At 28.9% G+C, this 18,124-nt stretch overlaps 1 protein-coding gene and 2 long non-coding RNA genes across 7 annotated transcripts; 2 read left to right on the top strand and 1 right to left on the bottom strand.

Annotated features, from left to right (window-relative positions):
• Window positions 1-3,314: 3,314 nt before the first annotated feature.
• Window positions 3,315-4,134, top strand: LOC106334199. Its single transcript, XR_001268550.1, has 2 exons — window positions 3,315-3,383; window positions 3,766-4,134. It is a non-coding gene; the product is annotated as an uncharacterized LOC106334199 (long non-coding RNA).
• Window positions 4,135-6,253: 2,119 nt separating this feature from the next.
• LOC106333473 lies at window positions 6,254-6,969 on the top strand. The gene is made up of 3 exons (XR_001268385.1): window positions 6,254-6,447; window positions 6,561-6,669; window positions 6,764-6,969. It is a non-coding gene; the product is annotated as an uncharacterized LOC106333473 (long non-coding RNA).
• Window positions 6,970-8,548: 1,579 nt separating this feature from the next.
• Window positions 8,549-16,247, bottom strand: LOC106329026 (DNA gyrase subunit B, chloroplastic-like). Of its 5 annotated transcripts, none has more exons than XM_013767591.1 (12): window positions 16,169-16,247; window positions 14,188-14,237; window positions 14,003-14,110; window positions 13,866-13,936; window positions 13,642-13,783; window positions 13,465-13,557; window positions 13,229-13,357; window positions 13,037-13,127; window positions 12,700-12,770; window positions 11,651-12,426; window positions 9,005-9,058; window positions 8,549-8,767 (listed from the first exon to the last, which is right to left on the bottom strand). In XM_013767591.1, the coding sequence occupies exons 2-12, from the start codon at window positions 14,233-14,235 to the stop codon at window positions 8,749-8,751; spliced, it is 1,602 nt and encodes a 533-aa protein (XP_013623045.1). In that variant the 5' UTR covers window positions 14,236-14,237; window positions 16,169-16,247; the 3' UTR covers window positions 8,549-8,748. The 5 variants fall into 5 exon arrangements, with proteins under 5 accessions (XP_013623045.1, XP_013623044.1, XP_013623043.1 ...); XM_013767590.1 differs by lacking the exon at window positions 16,169-16,247 and adding an exon at window positions 14,631-14,806; XM_013767589.1 differs by lacking the exon at window positions 16,169-16,247 and adding an exon at window positions 14,636-14,806 and having other exon boundaries at window positions 8,550-8,767.
• Between the last annotated feature and the right edge of the window lie 1,877 nt (window positions 16,248-18,124).

Genomic DNA, 18,124 nt, shown 5'->3' on the forward strand with positions numbered 1-18,124 from the left:
TATAAACGAATAAACCGAAAGTCAGAAAAAAGAAACAACTAAAGAAGAATATTATCATCTGCCGTTGCCGCCATTATTATAGCTTTTTATCATATCAGAGCTTATATAAAAAGAAGTACCCTCAACAAAATGTTTTATATCATAACCAAAATAGGAATCATAATCCCGAACACAGCTCCGTTTTGTGTGTTTCCACTTGTAAACTGAACGACTCAACACAAAGAGAGGAGCTGTCCTCAACCATATGCGTAGGCTCAAGAGAAGCGCCGAGAGAGCAGCCTGGTCTCATCACGGTTTGGCTTCAACCACAAGGTTCAATGCTTCTAGAAGAACCCCATCTTGGAACGTCATCTCCAGAGAGAACTCGACTGGTTCTCTTGATGACTTGGTCGCTGAGAGTAATCTGCACGCGTCTTCGGGCAGGAAGTTGAGTGATAGTGAAACGGAGAGCGTGGAGTTGAGTTCTTGGACAAGAACTCGTGGACCTTTGATGAGAACAGCTTCTGCTAATAAGTTCATTGATTTCGTTCAGAGTCTTGATGTCGACATTGCATTGACTAGAGGATTTAGTAGCAGCCCCAGTTCTCCAGCTGCAAACACTTCAAGCATAACAGTTACTGAAGGTGATTTTCTACAGCCTGAGAGAACGAGCAATGGTATAGTGTCGAAAGTTGTTAAAGCATCAGCATCAGTTAACTCAATGGGGGAGTTCACACAGTTTTCGAAAAAAAAAAAATTAAAATAAACAAAAGCAATAAACCTGTCTTTTGGGAGTTCACTGCACTGAACCCGGATTATCATTGTATCGCGGGCCCCACGACACGTGACGGCTCGCGATTGGTCCGATTAATTAATAAATTTTTTTCTTTTTTTTTTAAAACCAAAAATTAAACAAAAAAAATAATAATAAAAAAATACTTTGTGAACCCCTTTGATGGGGTTCACTAATGCTGATGCTCTTAGAAGAGAGAATTTGGAAATGTCTATAGGGAACCATAACACAAAGCTACCTGAGAGTGTACAGCTCGACATACCTGAGAAGGAGATGTATAATTGCTCTAAATCAGAACATGAAGTAGATCAAGAAGATGATGATGAAGAGTATCAACATAACCGCTCGGTTCCAGTTACTGTTACTTCAGACGATTTCGGTTTACAAGAACCGATGTCTGGTAGTGTTATAAACTGATTGATTTGATCATTTGAGTGAAGTTTCACATTTTCGTTTGTTGAAATATCTGTAAATTTCAGAAAAAAGAATATTGAATAATCATGTTCATTTTATTTACATAATTTTCGCTTATGAGAAGTGATATATACTACTTTGAATAAAATATTCTACAGTACTTAAATAGCTTTGTACCAAATAGATTTCTTTGATGAATATCCGTTTCCATAATTACCTTAAAATCAGATCAATACCTTAAGTTAATAGTACCATTAAAAGTTAATTCCGTTACAAAGATGACCAAAAACATATAAACATATCTTGAATCCCTCCAAAAGGAAAAGCATTGAAGCAGAAGAGAATTATAAAATGGAAAAACTAACAATAATTTTCTTTGTTCTGCTTCTAATTTCTTCATGTAAGTTTTCCAAAACTTTGTCATTTCTTTACGTGTATTTTGTAATTTAGTTATTTATATATATAAATATCAATGTGTGTTTCCATAATTTTAGTTGCAATATTCTATTGCTCGAAATCATGACCAGAGAAAATAGATGAATCTGTATATTTTAGATGAATCATAAACAAAGAAAATGAATATTTTGCTCTTTTTCAGTCCTCTTTCCTCTGATGAAGTATAAGTCGCAAAAATATGCCCCAGTAGTTCAGGTTTCTTATTCATAAAGACAAACCGAACGGAATGACGATCATCTGGTATAATCTGATCTGGTTTATACATACAGGCATGATAATGAAGAGTGAAGGTCGATATCAGCGTAACAAACCTGAAGACTGTGATCCTCGTGGTTGCAGAGGATATACACATCCAGTATGTAAAAACCGCAGGTGTACTTGTGACCTTCTTATTGGAAACATATGTACAGGAGTCCGTGACTGTGTTCGTAATGGATGCCCACCAAACAATCACGTTATCTGCAATCGTTATGCTGGTGTTTATGAGGGCGCTTGCCTTTGTATCCCAAATTGATTTATTTGTCCGGTACTTAATGATTGGAATGGTTTTAAATGAATGTCTTAACTATATATATAGGAAGAAGTCCAATGTAATTCATCAATGCAGGTGAGATGTAATATCTGTGGACATCAGTGGTAAAATACAGTAGTTTTCTTTTGCGTTTACAATGTCTTCGTTGTTTTTAGTCTTTTTCAAACAAAAGTAATAAGTATTTTTAAGAAAAGAATAACAAATACACATTTTTATTTAAATAAGATCCGCATGATATGCAGTAAAATCATCAAATGTTTAATCTTAAAGGGATACTTTACATAATAATAATTTTATTAATAAAATTAAAATTTATTTATAATTATAGAAATATTATGTTTTGTAGATCACATTTCAATGAATATTCAAAAATGTATATATATAGGACTTCATATATTAGAATTGTTTATAAAATATAATATGTTTGTGAGTAATAAAATTCTATGTTTCTTTGTCAAAAAAATCTATCTTTTAGAAATATAGTTCTATGTTTTAGTTATAGAAGTTATATAATTCAATGTTTTCTAATAACATATGTGGTTAATGGAGTAGATTATATTTATTTATTATGCATGCCTTATTTAGGAAGAAAATTCAATAATTTGGATCCGATTGGTAATTGATGTAGCTTTAAAAATTTTGTTGTAGAAAAAAATCTGTAGATTTTTTGTTGTGGATTTAGATTTTAATGTTTTAGAATTTTATAGAAAACTCCAAAAATTTGCTATGAATTTTTGGCTTTACAGAGCACTTGTCCAACTGTAGGTTATTTCAAAAATTGTGATTTTGAAATTTTTATTAAAGTTTGATTGTTGTGAATTTAATGATGTATAAATAAATGAAGTCGTCGACAACACCTACAACCACTGCCAATCACACCCAACATCCAACTTTCTGAATCTGAGATGTAAGATATGTGGAGTCAAATTAATTATTATTTGGTCAAAGATATAAATCTGTTGAAAATTATTTACTCTGTTAATTAAGTTACAAAAAATATATTGATCTGACCAATATCCGTTTCAATAATTGCCAAAAAAGTGTTTGATAAAAATCTAGCTAGAGTTATTACCATTACAAAGATGACCAAGAAAACTTATATAAACACGTCTCTAATCACCCTCAAAATGAAAGAAAAATACTGAAGGAGAAAAATTAGAATGGAAAAAGCAACAATCATTTTCGTCATTGTTCTCCTAACTTCTTCTTGTAAGTAATCTAAAACTGTCATTTCTTTTCAGATGTTAAATAATTCATTATATATGTGAATATTAATACATGTTTAAATTTTAATCAAATCTAAACTTGCCTTTTACTTGCAATATTATATTGATCGAATATATTCTTTTTCCAAGAAACAACAACTAGAGAAAATGATGAAATTTGTAACTAGTTTATATGAAACATTTTTACACTACAAAAAAAAAAAAGAAATTTATTTAAATTAAGCAGGAAACTAAGAGAAGAACATTGAAAATGATTATTACTGGTTACATTTTTTTCCCACCTCCCCCCTCCCGTCCTTTAATTTAATAGTACACAATCATCTGGTCTGGTTGGGTTTGACTTAAATTTAATTATTGTTACATAGACATGATAATGAGGAGTGAAGGCCAATTTCGATGTAACAAAGCCGAGGACTGTGATCCTCGTGGTTGCAGAGGATATACACATGTAATATGTAAAGACAACAAGTGTACTTGTGCCCATGGTGCTGTTATTGGCGATCAATGTTTAGGAGTTCGTGACTGTATTCTTGATGGGTGTCCACCAAACAATCACGTTATCTGCCAATTTGACGTTTGCACTTGTGTCCCAAGTTGATTTAGTTGTCTCCAATGATTGGAAAAGTTCTAGATGTATGTCTTTAATTATCTAGAAAATTATGTTTAGTAATCCAACTAATAAAAGAGAAATCTAAAAGTAAGATAAACTTATAAGAATCAATTTGTTTATTTAAGGATACATGCATACATCTCTTATATATTAATTCATAAATATTACAATATTATTTTGTAGCCACGTGTCACCATGAAAATAAAATTCAGAATTCTTCAAAAAATATGTTGGTCCATCTTAACTTACATTATATTTTTTATTAAACTGACTATTAAATTGATAAATAGTGTACAAAAAAAATATTCTCGCATTTTTCTTAAATAAAAGCTATGGATTGCCTAATATGATTAACGTATATATGAAAATTAATGATTATAAATAATATTTTTTTGATAATATTTTTTGTATCTTAGCTCTTTTTTGTTTAATTTTATATATTAAAAAATATTAAACAACCACATTAACCATATAATAATAAAAATTTTATATGTTATATTTTGAATTTTTAAAACGACTATAAATTACTAAAAACATTAAATGCCTCACACTAAAATTTTGTGATCAATGGTTTAACTTTTTTTTGGTAATAACAATATACAAATGATCATAAATCGTATGAATATGAAGTCTCATTTACTAGACATTCATATCATATATTAATATAGTTTAAAATTAAACTATATAACATAGAAAATACTTAAATATGATAATTTCTAAATTTGTATTAAAAAAGTATTGAAACATTAATATTTTAATTTTGAAATTTGAATTCAAAAATCGCACATTAGAAATTTTGTGTTTATCATATGAGTATGAATTATTAATAAGAAATATTTGTTTTAAAATATACTATATATCTATGTCCATGTCATTGAAATTTAGTTATATACCATATAAAATGACTAAAATTATTGTTTTGATTTATTTACCAAAAAGTATCGTAAATAAACAAGATATATTATTTTGATTTATTTTTTCTACTCTAATTTATTTATATACATAATACGTAAATGAATACAAATAAATAATAATAGATAAAAACTATTTTTATATATAACATTCATTCCGCGCATGTTTTAAGCTAGTATGAGTAATAATCATATAATCAACTACGACTGTGAAGTGTGAACTAGTTTTTTTTGCCACGATAGCCAAATTGTGAGATGATAAAGAAACAAAACAATTTTACTACGCATATTAACTTTTTGGCTTATTTGTCAAATAACCAAAAAAAAGAGTAATTAGATTTTTAGTAAGAAGTTAGAGAGAAATAGGAAGATAAATAAGGGGAGAGAGAGTTTTTTGGTTATATAGTAGGTTTGTGTTTTTTTTATGGTTATAGGGGCAAATTTTCCTTAATTAAATTTTTAGAGTCACTTTCATCTGTTGTCCAAAAAAAAAACTCACTTTTATCTTTGTTCTAAACATAAATTTTCATTAAACATATAGGAAGAATCCCAATCCCGAATTAATATCATTAGATTTTGTCTATAACAATTTATTTTGATGATATTTAAAAGTAATTACTTTTCCAAACAACTTGTTGGACAACTCAATCCACACAAGTTATCTCTGATCACGGTTCCAGGTTAAATCACTCTGTTAATCGCCAACAAGAAGCAATTTAATGTGTAACGCAGTATCTTACGTATAATACTGCAAACAGACATCAAAGTCCAAAAGTGTTGGTTCTCTTCTCCAATCGGTTATTACACATTTGCACACATAAGTATGTTCTCACTTGTATCAATCAGAATTTAAGTATGCTTCTTAACGTAGTAATATGAAAAACAGAAGCTAATACCTTGCTTGTATCATGTTAAGGAGAGATCAATACTGTTCTGTTATTATGGTTAAAGAAACTCGTTAGGACGTCTAGAACCATAATGAAAATGTACGGGTAAAATGTATGAATGGAAGAAGTTTTGATGACAATCAGCAAAAAGAGACGAAAAGTATGATGTAAAACTTGTACCAAAAAAAGGTATGATGAAAAAGCCAAACAAATATAAAAAAGTGTGAACCAATTTGTAAAGAACCTAAAAAAGAAAAAAGTCTCCTTTTTCACAGTTTAAAACTTAGATTCTGCAGTAGCCCTTCGTGAAGGAAGGTATAAAGATATAATCGAATAAACAGAAAGTCAGAAAAAATAAAACTAAAGAAGAATATTATCATCTGCCGTTGCCGCGCGCCATTATTATAGCTTTTTTTTTTTATAAATCACAGCTTATATAAAAAGAGGTATCCTCACAACAAAATGTTTTATATCAAAACCAAAATAAGAATCATAATCCCGAATCACACACACACTACTCCCTTTTGTGTGTTTCCACTTGTAAACTGAACGAGTTAACACAAAGAGAGGAGCGTCTTCTGTAAGAAAAGATGCAGAAGGACACGGGAATCGCACAAGATAAACATCATCTTCCAGCAGGTCAGGATTTTTTTGTGTTTTTATTTTTTTTGTATGTTTTGAGAGATAACAATGAATCAAACATTTTTTCTGAAGCAAAGTAAGAGATATGTAGTACTTACCTCTCTTGGCAGGATATCCAGCCGCAGTAGAGGTCCCTGAACTGCGGGGACAACAAGACAAGAACAAAAAAAAGAAGCTCGAGACAAAGCAGAGAGGAGACAAAGGCTTTATTGAAGGATGGTAAAACTTCAAGAACTGAACAAGAAGACAGATCAAAGAATCTGTTCCTGTTTTTTTCTAGCACTAACTCTTGTGTTTGCTTCTTCCTATGCAGTCTCTTTGCACTATGCTGCTGCTGGATTTGTTCTAAGGAAAAAAAAAGAACACTATTACAGTGTGTCAAGCTTCCTTGTGTATCTATTAGTGGCTTTTAATATTATCACCGATAGAGATTGCGGGGACTATATATGTGGTGTTTGTATGTATTCAAAAGAAGATTTATTTCCATACCAGTAACGTAAATATCATCAAAATTTCAAAGTTGGTAATAGGCAGGATCGGCCAAAAATCAAACAAACCAGATTGATACTGGGTTTATGCTTGTCCAATAAAGCCGGCTCAACATTCAAAGAAAATCCAGTATCATAAAAGTCATAAGATTATTTTGAAACAACTAACTACTTCTTAGCAAAAACTAAAAACCACATTTTCTTGGTTTCCTTAAGCGATGTACTTGATTTTTTTTTTCGTTTTCTTTTTGTTGAAATATTAATATTTCTATATTTATGCATTAATATAGTACTATAGATAAATAAACAGAGATTAGTGATAATATAGTAACTATTCCAAATTACTAAGAATCAACAAATTTTTTTTGTCTATCATTTAAATTTAAATTCTAAAACTACAAAATAATCTATATTAGTAAAAGAAATTTAAACCTTGTTAATAATAATTATGATATTTTTAGTTAAAATAACTTACAATCAAATTTAAAAAGAATAATATTTATAACACAGCTTAATTTTACTAAAGCTATTACAGTTGAATAGTATTTTATCTAATAATGAACCGATGGACACATTTTTTTATTTAATTTATTAAACTGCAAAATAACTTATTAAAAAGTAAAACTGATTAATAAAAATAAATATATTTTTAAAATTTAGCCAATACAAAAAATTATGTACAATTGTATTGATGTACGTTTTAATAATTTTAGCTAGATTAGTGGTAAATAATGATTTATTACACTACTATATTTGTACTAAGAACTTATAGGAAAGTTCATTATATTTTTAATTATAAGTATTACACATTTATTTGTGTGTAATTTATTGTCTGTATTTTAAAATATAGCTATTAATATTTGTTTTATAATATTTAAATTATTTTGAATTTTATAATAAGTATTTTTGATGAAATTATATTGTGTTTTACTATTTCCAAAATAATTATTTTAGATTTAATAATATTTCATGTTATTAGTTAACAAAAAGAAAACTAAAAACCAAAATCAAAAATTACCATTCAAATTTTTCAAAAAACTAAAATCTACACCAAAATGAAAATTCAAAAACTAAAAACTAGAAACCAAAAACAGAAAACTAAAAATCATCTAAACAATCAATACCTAAGAGGTTGATTATTTGTTAGATTATACTCAAGTGCACTGTATGGAATGCATTCGAGATCAAATTTTCGCATCTTTATGGGATTCAAGATAGTTTTTATTTTATATTTTCAAGTTTTTGTTTTAAAATAATTTTATTAAATAAGTTTATGTGTGTTATTATAATGTTTTTTAATTTTCCAGAATAAACATTTTACTATTAATAATATTTTTAAAACTAAAAACCAAAATCTAAAACCATCATTCAAGTTTTTCAAAAACTAAAAATTTTACTACAAAATCAAAAAACCAAAAATTAAAACCAAAAACAATCATCACCCAAAAAACTTAAACAATAAATTTTATTGTTTTTCAGTAGATTTAAAAGAATGAAAACATAATTTTTTAAAAAAATATATATATCATATTACATAAAATTGTAAATATCATAACACACGTTATAATCTTTTAAAATTGTACAAGAAAATTATTTATCTCATACCTGACACAAACATCTAAATAAATGGTAAGATTAATATAATATCAAACGCATTAGGGATGGTTTGGTTTAGTTTTGATTTCAATTCAGGTAGTTCTTATTAAGATTGTATTTTAGCAGTCGTGCCTATGCGAGGCCTAGAAGAGGTGAGCTAGGCGTTTGCACAAAGGAAGACGCTCGCCTCACCTCACCTTTGCAGCCTCAAGCTTCAAGCAGTTTCATCGATTCTTGCAAAAAATAAATATAAGCATATGAAATTTAGGTAATTATAGTTATTAACTTAATTTCTACTTACATTTTACATTACACATTAATTATGATAAGTATATATATATATATACATATACATATATATATATATATATAAAAATATATATTTACCTCATGTTTTTCAAAAACCTAATTACATGTTAATTTTTTCAAAAAAAAAAACTAATAAGCTTAACTATTGAATAAAGACTAACCTTAAGTTTTCGTAGTGCATGGACGTGATTGCTCCTCTTCGCCTCCTCGCATGTCTGAGTTTTAGTAAAATAGTAATTAATTAATAAAAAAAACTTCAATTTTTTTTTTGTGTAGTTTATGTTTGTTTTTCAAATTTTCTGATATAGGAAAATATCAATTTTAATTATATTAAACATAACTCATCTTTCGAATTGGTTATTTCGAGTTGGCACTAACTATATGAAATCAATTCCCCTAAAAACATACCCATGAATTTTTTTTTCTTAATGATGAATAATTATGCTTTCGTAAACTATGAAAAATATTACAGACGATTATACAGTCAACAATTTCATATGCCTTAAGCGGATTTACGTTTGACAGCACTTATAAGAATGACGATTAACGGTATTCCTTCCACCATATTAAATATATGTTTTAAGTATTTTCTCTATAAATTTGCGTGATTTCGTCTTTTAATAGAATTTGAAACTCTGACTTCATGGCGTAAAATCATTAATGAATTCTTAATCAAACCTCTAGACTAAGAAGATTTTCATGCACACCCATGAATCTAGATAGCTATTTTAGATTTTTGACTGTATTTTTGGGGTAATCTTATATCGGTTATGGACAGATTCGTCAACACCTCTCAATGGTAGTTTCTTTACATGGTAGTGAGGAAAATTTTCCTTTTATTATCCAGTACGCAGAGATGACGTTGTACCTTGATTCAGATCTCCATCTTTCATTCAGATCTATTGGAATTTGGATGTATGAAATGTTTGGTTGGCGTTGTTAGTTGATCTTTATGCATTGGTTTTCATGGAAGAATTGAATAAAACCAAATATCTCTTTTTATATCAAATGAGAATGTTTCGAATTTAAACATCTGCATCACTTAATTTGGATATTCAATCCTAGGATTATTGAAATACGGAGAAACTATGAGAGTATATTGCAAGAACAATTAGTAGTTTGATTTGATTTAGAAAAAAAGATGTTAAACTTATAGAAATGGACTATTACTATGAACGTCTCATGGTGAAAGTTTGCTTTGAATTGCGATGAAACAGAATGACTGCGAGCTCAGAAATCTTACAAAAGATATTTGAGGTTTACTCACATTGATGATAACTGATCATGAAGATCACATTTGATGACAAATAAAGTACATAACAAATGTGCATACTTATATAGATATGGAATAGAGATGTATTCAATTGGTCTTTGTATATTAAAGTTTAGGCCAAGTTTTTATGTTTCATAGCGGGATAGAATCAGTCTAATGGTCGGTTTTCCCATCAAAATTTGGAATGATGAATGAAACAGAAGGACTGCGAGATCATAAATCTTTCAAACGATATTTGAGGTTTGCTCGCATTGATGATAACTGATCATGAATATCGCATTTGATGATGAATAAAGTATATAACAAAATGTGTAGATATGAAATAGAGATGTATTCAATTCGCCTTTGTATATTAAAGTTTAAGCCAAGTTTTTTATGTTTCATAGCATGATAGAATCCGTGTAACGGTCAGTATTCCCATCAAAATTTGGAATGGAATCCGTATCATGGACTATTACTATGTATGTCTCGTGGTGAAAGTTTGCTTTGAATTGCGATGAAACAGAAAGACTGCGAGATCATAAATCTTTCAAAAGATATTTGAGGTTTGCTTGCATTGATGATAACTGATCATGAAGATCGCATTTGATGATGAATAAAGTATATAACAAATGTGTGGATATGGAATAGAGATGTATTCGATTCGCCTTTGTATATTAAAGTTTCGGCCAAGTTTTTTATGTTTCATAGTAGGATAGAATCCGTGAACGGTCGGTCTTCCCATCAAAATTTGGAATGGAATCGGTAACATGGACTATTACTATGTACGTCTCGTGGTGAAAGTTTGCTTTGAATTGCGAAGAAACAGAAGGACTGCGAGATCAGAAATCTTTCAAAAGATATTTGAGGTTTGCTCGCATTGATGATAACTGATCATGAAGATCACATTTGATGATGAATAAAGTATATAACAAATGTGTAGATATGGAATAGAGATGTATTTGATTCGCTTTGTATATTAGAGTTTCGATCAAGTTTTTTTGTTTCATCGCGGGATAGAATCTGCGTGATGGTCGGTCTTCTCATCGGAATTTGGAAATGGCGAATGGAATGCATAACATTAGACTATTACTATGATACGTCTCATGGAGAGATGTTATTTTGAATTGCGATGGAACGGATGGATTGCGATCAGAAATTTTACAAAAGATATTTGAGGTTTACTCACATCGATGATAATTTTGGATTTAGTTTAATGCAAGTTTAGATATTAAATTTAATGCACAAAGAAGAGAAAAAGGAAAATGATAGACATTTTAGTCCACGTATCCTCAAAGGATCTAAGAAAATAAAGGTGCCAAATTCGAAAATATTCAAGATTGTTTCTTGAGTGAAACAAGGTAATTAACAAGGTTCATGAAGAAGAAAACAGCTACCTATTTAGAATTGGAGAAAGAAAAAAAAACATTTTAGATTGGTGCATTTGCCCTATAGGGATTTCTTTTGAAAAAAATCCTATGGCAGAAAAGTTTAAGGGGAAAATGTAACATGTTCTTGAATCATCAAGTATTAAGAACTTGGAAACTTGAGTTACCTGTGATCCGCTAAGAAGTCACCACAGTGGTCATCGTCGGTATTACGGTGGTTGAGGAAAACATTATAGTAGTAACTAATGAGATCCTTCTCACTTCTCCTTGGGAAAGCCTTTGAAGCATACTTCCAAAACCCATCACAACTAGACAAAGGAATTTTTTTCACAAGAGATTCAAACTTTTGCTCTTCCTTGGCCGTCCATGATTTTGATCCCACCTCACCCATTTCATCAAACTTCCAAGTATAGAAAGCATCGTCAGTTTCCTTTTCTAGAAGCTCCCTTGCTTCTTTAATGTGTAGCTTCGCGCAATCAACTGATCCTGGATTAGCACAAGAGCAAGAGTCTGGTCTCCCTTCACCGACTTTTTTGTGGTGATCTTTCTTCTTTAGGCTATATGTTGGCCAAACAGCCGTTCCAATCCACCTAAGAGTGTCGGAATCTCCGGGACTACCGTAAAACTTCCCCTTCTTGGTAGACGCAATCCAAATAGGAATTTCAGCCTGGAAACCAGGACCGACTGGGATGACTGGTTTGGTTTTGTTAGAGCCAGTGGATACACCTTTGAGGGTCTTGGCGCCAACATCTTTACGGTTTGGTCGGTTTGAAGCAGCAGCAACAGTTTGTCGTGAAGAAGAGGAGGGATGTTGTGAGGATGGAACAACTTTTTGGCGTTTCTTGTCAACCCTTGAATCAATAGTATTCTCTAACGATCTTCCAGGAGGAGCTGTAGAGACTGCTGCACCATTACTCAGAGGCTGTTCCAGTGTCCTTTTGCTCTGGCAAGAGATAGATATTATAACCGTCAGAGCCACCAAGACAGATGTCTTTTTGGCTGGTAGGCATTGGCATACTCATAAAGAGTCACCAATGCCTTGTTTCCATCTCTTTCAGACAATTCTCACGAGCTGTCTAGACTCTACTTATTGCACAGATATAAAATCCTAAAAGTATGGCTTCTCTCAAGCATTCAACAATAGTCCGCATGAATGCGGAGTATTGTTGTCTTATTGCCCAAGATATAAAATCTAAAGTCAAAAAGAATGTATTACCTGGAAACGCCTGTCATTATCACCATGTTTAGCAGCGCCACCTGAAGATTCTCCTATGGCTATAAATATTTCTGGAGGCATGGGAAAAAACTTTAATTAAAAACTATATTGTTTCCTTATTATAATTCTCACTCTGAATCTACGAGATCTAATCTCTAGCCACACTACTTATTACTGGAACCATGTGTATGCTTCCATAGTGCAATACTCGTGGTGATGAGTAGGATGATTGTTTAACATCAGAGTTTAGGACTTGCCCCCAGGTTTTTCATTCATATTATATGTACCCAAAAAAAATCATAATACATAACTCATGTTGTGATTTACTAAAACATACCAAATTTTCCAGAAGAGCTGTTGGTCAGATTCTGAGGAACGGTGCGCGGCGTTAAAATCACTTTCCTTGCCCTCTTCAATGCCAAAGCTTTCTATTAATAGAAAGAGTCGGCATGGTCATTTAATTTAAAAAATATAGATAAAATAACTGAAGATACAGTAGTATCAATAGGTATTATCACCAATATCATACCTGGTAAGCCTTAAAGGATTTGGTGTAAATGCTCTCAAATACATCTGGATGCAATTCAAAATACTCCGTTAGGTACTCTTGGACTGATTTGTCAACAATTTCCCTGATTTTTGGGTTTCCTAATTTCTTCTTTTTCCAGATTATATGTGACAAATACATTAGCAAAAAAATCACTATTTTTTAAACAGATATATCATTGCCAAAGAAGAGGACCACGATCAATATTGTCTATGTACCTTTGTTTGATCTACAAACTCAGGCTTTGTAACAACAACTGCGACAATGCAAGTCAAGCCTTCCCTAATATGCTCCCCACTTAAGTCTAAGTCCTGAAAACAAAAAATTATATTACCATCAGACATGCCTCCCCTGGAAGACAAAACTAGTTAATGATGTGAATGGTCTTATTATACCTTGACAAACTTCCTCTTTTTACCAAGGGTGTTGATAGTTCTTGTTATTGAAGCTTTCGCACCATCAATGTGTGTTCCGCCATCAATGGTGTGGATGCCATTAGCATATCCTAATACTGTGTCTGAATATACATCTACATACCTGTTATAAACAACAACATTGGATGAGATCAATAGGATCTTGTTCAGAGTAACTAAGACAATAGGGAAAAAAAACAACATACCATTGAAGAGCAATGTCGATTTTGATATCATTGATCTCCTTTTTGAATCCCATCACATCATGAAGTGGTCTCTGAAGAGAATATAAACATCAAAACAACACATACAAAAAAAATGTTAACAGACAATAATGTCTCACCTTATCACCAATTAGCCAAGTGATATATACACTAGCGCCTCCTCCACCTTTTACACAGTCTTTATAAAGGTTGTCGTCGTTGTCCTCCTTTTCCATAGAAGCTTTAACCTGCGCACATTAGCATAGAGCATTTAGGAAAAACCCAAAACACAATCCCTCTTACTCAATTGCAACAAGAAACTTACCACTTTGATATCTTGCCGTGTAACCTTTCTTACAGTTCCACAAGACATTGCTGCAAATTTACAAAATTGATTGGTCTCTCAAATCCAATAGCCAACACAACAAACAAGTGATTAAATCGATTTATATGCAAATTTATATCTGAAAACACACAATGAAATGATTGATCATATATTCAAAAAGAGACAGAACAGAGAGATTCTGATCTAATATTCAAAAAGAGCAACCAAACATGTATGAATGTACAAAGCAGAGCAGAATGAAATCAGATTTTGAGAATTGGATCAAATCCAATTTCAAACAAACAAACCAAACCAAACAGCACAACATATTCGATATGTCTCAATTACATCATCCCTATCGACACATCCATCGACGCTTTAATCGAATCAGAAAAATACGCGAGAAAATCGAGATCGAAAGAGAGAGACATAATAAGAGAAACCTTACTAATATGAAATCATGAGCGATGTTCCTTCATTTACCCAGAAAATTTATGAAACCATCAGTTATTTATACGGACAAAACAACGAAAACTATGTACAAAACAAACCATAACCACTGAGCCAAGGACAAACAAAAAAAGAATAATTTTACAGTGTTTTTTGCCTCATTGTTTGAAAGAGAGATTCAAAATCTATATACAGTTTTTAACTTTTTATACCCAGCGGTAATTAGTAGATATGCTTTTACTTCTCTAATTAATGAATTTATTAGAAGAAAATAATATTTTTTTTTGACGACTAGAAAAAAATCTTTATAAGAAGGAAACAAATTATGAATATATCCGTGAATATTGTTAAGATCTAGTAACTATCTTCTAATGTGCAAAGAATATTCTTTATGTTTTTATCAAGGAAAGATATTATCAATGATTTCCTAATTTATTGACTAGATTATGTTTTAAAATTTAATTCTTAATGATAATTCATATCATCAATATACTAAATATAAGGTTTTGGAAAGAAATTGAATATCAATTGGTTTTGAGCAGTGGTTTTAAAACCGGACCGACCCGATGGTTGGATCGGGTTCGACCGTGAACTGGTTATATAGTCGGGTTGGTTTATTAATTGGTTCGACCATGAACCGGCCACATAGCCGGATTATATTTCAAAGTTATTAAACCAATAAAAACCACTAAAACTATCGAAAATCTAAAACCCATCCATATAAACAAGACACTAATTTATATTTATAATATTTTATGTTCAAAATTGATTTATATTTTAACTATGCATCATGTTTACTAATATTAATTTTATATTTACATACTAAAAAAATATTAAACTATATTATTGAACCAAGTTTGACCCGGTCGAACCATATTGAACCGTGACCCAAAATATTTCCGGTTCAGCTTCCGGTCCGGTTTTAAAAACACTGGTTTTGAGTCAAAAATCTCAATATGATAACTTTTAACATGGTACATGAAAGACCATTCACCCATTATTTGCTTATTATCAATTGGTTTTAAGATAAATTTTCGAAAGATTTAAGACGGAGAAAAAAATAAAGCTTTTTGTTCCTAGTTCTCTAGGAATTTAAATATTTTATTCTTAATATAGTCAAACTTTATTTTATCAAAATCATATGGTATGATTTGTATTTTTTATGAACTCAGAAAACTTTGAACAATTTAGTTTTTTTACAGCGAACGGTTATTCTATTACTCAAACTTGAAATTGTCTAGATAATGAGACCGGAATAGAACAACATATGTAACAAAGTTCACTATGAAAAGATCTCGCAATCTTAGTTAAAAAATCTGAAATTTCATTTTGTGCTCTTGGAAAACATTTAGTTTTGTAAAAAGATCTGACATATTTTATACTATTGTAAAAGATTAATACTACACTTAAGCTCAAATCCTTATATTCTAAGAGAATTATTCTAAGAGAATGTTCATCTACCAGGTATAGTTTTGTAGAATACACAACATATAATTATCACCAACTGATTTTAGGATAGAAATTCGAATACCTTATAATGGATCTAGCTTTGTTCCAGGGATACCTTGTTTCTTGGAATGTTTGATATGTTTTATGTGGTGTTCTCAGGTGTTGTGGCTAGGGGATGCTTGTAAAAACAAATCATATTTATAGTGAAAATCTTGAAACCCTAGATATGTAAAAAGACATTTCTAACCATACAAATTGTTGGGCCTAGGGCCCTAAACTAGTATTAAGTCCAATTAATTATATTTAGAGTATTATGATTAAGTAAGAGAATTCGGTCAAAAAAATCCTCAACTTTGTACGAATTGCCAAAAAAAACATAAACTTTTGGGCTGACCAAAAAAACACTAAACTTTCATTGACTTTAAAATTAATTAACAATATTTTCGCTGACTTGTCAATTTAGCACGCCGTCAACAAATTTAACAGAAATATTTGACGTCGTTTATTGTTGGCGTTAAGTGACATGACGTCGTTTTCGTTTTACATGATTTGAAATTAAAAATATGTAGACCCCTGGATTCGAACCCAGGTTGGTTGGTCAAATGGCAAGGTATTTTACAACTGGGCTACTGACATTTTCAATGTATTTACTAACATGTTTACTTTTATTTGATACATATTAAATATAAAAAATTCTCTAAAAACTTAATAAGATCTTTAAAATTCCAAAAAAAAATTAAAAAAATAAAGAAGATTTTTATAAAATTAATTTAGAAATGAAAATTTAAAATAAATTTTTATTTTTCTTTTTAAAAAATAAAACTCTTTTTATAAAATTAATTTAGAAATGAAAATTTAAAATAAATTTTTATTTTTCTTTTTAAAAAATAAAACTCTTTTTATAAAATTAATTTAGAAATGAAAATTTAAAATAAATTTTTATTTTTCTTTTTAAAAAATAAAACTCTTTTTATAAAATTAATTTAGAAATGAAAATTTAAAATAAATTTTTATTTTTCTTTTTAAAAAATAAAACTCTTTTTATAAAATTAATTTAGAAATGAAAATTTAAAATAAATTTTTATTTTTCTTTTTAAAAAATAAAACTCTTTTTATAAAATTAATTTAGAAATGAAAATTTAAAATAAATTTTTATTTTTCTTTTTAAAAAATAAAACTCTTTTTATAAAATTAATTTAGAAATGAAAATTTAAAATAAATTTTTATTTTTCTTTTTAAAAAATAAAACTCTTTTTATAAAATTAATTTAGAAATGAAAATTTAAAATAAATTTTTATTTTTCTTTTTAAAAAATAAAACTCTTTTTATAAAATTAATTTAGAAATGAAAATTTAAAATAAATTTTTATTTTTCTTTTTAAAAAATAAAACTCTTTTTATAAAATTAATTTAGAAATGAAAATTTAAAATAAATTTTTATTTTTCTTTTTAAAAAATAAAACTCTTTTTATAAAATTAATTTAGAAATGAAAATTTAAAATAAATTTTTATTTTTCTTTTTAAAAAATAAAACTCTTTTTATAAAATTAATTTAGAAATGAAAATTTAAAATAAATTTTTATTTTTCTTTTTAAAAAATAAAACTCTTTTTATAAAATTAATTTAGAAATGAAAATTTAAAATAAATTTTTATTTTTCTTTTTAAAAAATAAAACTCTTTTTATAAAATTAATTTAGAAATGAAAATTTAAAATAAATTTTTATTTTTCTTTTTAAAAAATAAAACTCTTTTTATAAAATTAATTTAGAAATGAAAATTTAAAATAAATTTTTATTTTTCTTTTTAAAAAATAAAACTCTTTTTATAAAATTAATTTGAAATTAAAATAGAAAATAAAATTTTATTTTCTATTTTAATTTCAAATTAATTTTATAAAAAGAGTTTTATTTTTTAAAAAGAAAAATAAAAATTTATTTTAAATTTTCAAAAATAATATTTTTTATAAAAATCTTCTTTATTTTTTATTTTTTTGGAATTTTAAAGATCTTATTAAGTTTTTAGAGAATTTTTTATATTA

Source organism: Brassica oleracea, chromosome C3, assembly GCF_000695525.1.
Source record: "Brassica oleracea var. oleracea cultivar TO1000 chromosome C3, BOL, whole genome shotgun sequence".
NCBI lineage: Eukaryota > Viridiplantae > Streptophyta > Magnoliopsida > Brassicales > Brassicaceae > Brassica > Brassica oleracea.